The 3,088-nt window shown below is 42.8% G+C and overlaps 1 protein-coding gene across 2 annotated transcripts; it reads right to left on the bottom strand.

Moving 5' to 3' along the window:
* Positions 1–300: 300 nt before the first annotated feature.
* Positions 301–3,088, bottom strand: LOC308408229 (uncharacterized protein). 2 transcript variants are annotated; one of them, XM_080900400.1, is made up of 5 exons: positions 3,070–3,088; positions 2,113–2,751; positions 1,981–2,040; positions 1,799–1,893; positions 301–1,369 (listed from the first exon to the last, which is right to left on the bottom strand). In XM_080900400.1, the coding sequence occupies exons 4-5, from the start codon at positions 1,864–1,866 to the stop codon at positions 532–534; spliced, it is 906 nt and encodes a 301-aa protein (XP_080756526.1). In that variant the 5' UTR covers positions 1,867–1,893; positions 1,981–2,040; positions 2,113–2,751; positions 3,070–3,088; the 3' UTR covers positions 301–531. The 2 variants fall into 2 exon arrangements, with proteins under 2 accessions (XP_080756526.1, XP_080756525.1); XM_080900399.1 differs by having other exon boundaries at positions 1,981–2,751.

The following is a 3,088-nucleotide window of genomic DNA, read 5'->3' as shown; positions in this document are numbered from 1 at the left end:
TTTCAGTTCAAAGTGCATTAAAAATAATGAAAAATAATACCATCAATATGTTACTGCACTACACTTACTGGACTTGTGGAAGTATTTTGAGAACCATAAGAGATTCTTATAAATGTTTGAAAGAAAAAAATCTTTAACATAGCTGGAGACTCGTGTAGAAATATGAATGAGTTTATAAAGTTTCTGTCATGGTGTGCTGTGACAGGCAGGTAGTAGGACCCAAACACAGGACTCTTACGTGGAATGAAACTTGAATCGGCAGCTTTTATTGCTGGAAACTCAGGTGGACTCAAGAAACTAAGAAACAAGAACTAGGAAAACAAATCAGGAACTATGAACAAGAATCAAGTAAAGAACACGGAGGAGAAAAAACACCCAGCCCACTGAAAACTAAAGAAACCCCCAAAAACATGAACAACAATCATCAAGGAACATATTTACATATTTAGAGTTACTGCAACACCAACACTGGGTCACAGCTTCAGTGTCGGTCGGTGACTTTTGGTCTGCAACAGCAGCAGAACAGACTTCTCAGTCTTTTGAAGAAGCCCTTTTTCTTCTTCTTGATCTGACGGTCTTTGACTTCATGCTGGCTTCAGGTTCAGGAGAAGGTTCCTCAAAGGGAAGATCAGGAACCGGCCCAATTTCCGAACAAGATCCTTTGATCTTATGATCTTCACCTTCAACACAGGATTTGGACTCGGCATAGGGTTCCTCACAGGGAACGTCGGGCTCTGGCACACTCTCTGACAGAGCTCCTTCGATCGTAAGGTCTCGAGTACTCAGACTGGATGCCCTTTCAGAAAGAAGTTCCTCACGGGGAACGTCGGGCTCTGGAACACTCTCTGACAGAGCTCCTTCGGCTGGTGGAACATTTGCCATTGAAAGGCCGTCAGAGGAGCGCTCTCCATTTGTGCTCTTCACATCAGGACTTGAAGGGGGCTCAAAGATTTCACATATCCGGATCCTTGCTACATCAGCAATGGTCTTCAGCAACACGGGTGCAAAGTTTGCAACTTTGATAGACAGAATTTCTTCAGGAAATTTCTGCCTGATCTCCGTCAGGATGCTGTCGACCATATCGTCTCGGATAGAGCGGGTGAAGACGGCCTGTGTTTCCATCGCCGTGAGACTCCTGGAGACACGATCTAAAGTGGCCTTGGTGACACTCGTGGAGAGGATACTTAGACTCTGGGAGGCCATGTTTAGGAGGGGACGAGGAGGAAGCTCCCAGAAGCCCTGGAGAACGCGGGGAACTACCTCGATCACTACCTCCTGCGCGGTGAGCAGTTTGCTGTTAGGCTGTTCCTGCTGCTTCTTTTTCAGGATTTCAACGTAATCCTTCACCACGCGGAGGAGTTTAGGTGCTCTGTAGAAAAACATGATAAGAGTTATCTGTTAAACATATTCAAAGCATCACTTAAATATTGAAACACTGTAGCTGGACTGTTAACCCTGTAACCACCTTTGTATCATACATGAGTTTCTGAGACCTCGATCTCATCAACATGATCAATACTTGCTATAATTTCTAAATGTTGTGGACAAAACTCTTTTTTAGTCTAAAGTTAACATTGTCATTAACAAAAAGTTGCCAAAAACACCCAGTGTATCAAATGTGATACAAAAAATAGATACACAATAAAAGTAAATCATACACAACATGACATAGCAAAGAACTAATTTGTGGCTTTTGTTTAAAGGGTTAATAAACATCTCAGTTCCAAAGAATCTGAATTTTCTGGCTGTTTGATGGGTTGGGTCTTACAGGGTTAATGACTGTATACATGTGACTCACTGAAATTTAGGAGGTACGGCCTCTGGGAACTGAAGAAGCATCCTGGCTTCAAATTCAACGTCCCTCATTTTATTGCTGACGTTCACCGCCCACACCTGAAACAGAAAACACATTTACAGTGCGCTTATGTTTAAAGGTTATGTGCACATAACGAAAAAGTCTTGTGGGTTTTCTCGTCTTACCAGCCTTAGAAGAGGTTTGGCTTCCTCTTCGTCAAAATCCTCTAACTCAAACTCCCACAGCTTTCAAAAGAAAGCAAAGCAGAGGTTTTACACGTCATCACAAACAGACTTTCAGGTGTGACAGTAACTCACTGCTCTCTGAGTGTCTCCCTGCTCTTCTCCACCAAAAGATCTCTCAGATCTTCAGCAGTGAGGTTCGGTGGTGTTACACCCCGGCCTAGGCAACCGGCGTGCAACACAGAAAAAATAAAAATAAGGGAAAAAAAACAAAACAAAAAAAAACTACTACGGGTCTCCACAAAAAAAATCCCAAAACGAAAGGATCGACAACTATTTACATCAAAGCAAAATAAGACATTTATTTGCATCAAAACACCAAACTATTTACAACCAGGGGGGAAGATCACGACCCTGACAAACTGAAACACAGGGCTTAAATACATAGAGGGAGCAATCAGGGAATGGACAACAGGAGGGAGACACAGCTGGGGCAAATCAGAACTGACGAGACAAGGAAGCGTAAACTGAACACACTGAGATAAGACAGAGACCTTCAAAGTAAAACAGGAAACATAACCGTCACGCCTAAAACAAAACACTGACAACACCGAATCGTAACAGTTCCCCCCACCCAAAAATCAAACATTTAAAACATGTAACCCCAAAGAAATGTTTGATTCATGCCCAGCGCATATGGCACCGGCTGCTGTTCTGCAGGCGACGCTGATGGCTGGACGGGCCCCTTGGATACTCCAGTGGAGGATCTTTTACCTGATAAAAAAGGTAAAAGAAAGAAAGACCTCCAAGTAAATAATTTGCCCACTCCAGCTCCTAGACCAAATACAAACAGTGGGGAAGAGGGTTAGCTCCACCCACCACAGCTCCCAAGCTAGCAAGGAGTATATATTCATGCTAGCATTTATGGCGCCTAAAACACATTTATGATACACACATACGACACACTTATAACATCTTACAAAAACAGGCTCAATAATGACAATAACTGAACTAAAATCGCAATCATAAACATCAGGGTGGCTAAATATGAATTATGTGTGTTTTAAGGTGTTGGAAAGAAATGACACCCACCTCTCCCACAGGGGAATTG

The sequence above is a fragment of the Rhamphochromis sp. 'chilingali' genome (assembly GCF_963969265.1).
Source record: "Rhamphochromis sp. 'chilingali' genome assembly, chromosome: 13".
NCBI lineage: Eukaryota > Metazoa > Chordata > Actinopteri > Cichliformes > Cichlidae > Rhamphochromis > Rhamphochromis sp. 'chilingali'.
Note: the sequence above shows the minus strand (reverse complement) of the source record. Positions and strands in the feature narration are given on the sequence as shown.

Bases quoted from the DNA above. Each gene is read 5' to 3' on its own strand.
- LOC308408229 (XM_080900399.1), bottom strand. From the start codon at position 1,866: ATGAGGGACGTTGAATTTGAAGCCAGGATGCTTCTTCAGTTCCCAGAG. The intron at 1,370-1,798 runs GTGAGTCACATG...GTTTTTCTACAG, and splicing joins GCCGTACCTCCTAAATTTCA to AGCACCTAAACTCCTCCGCG.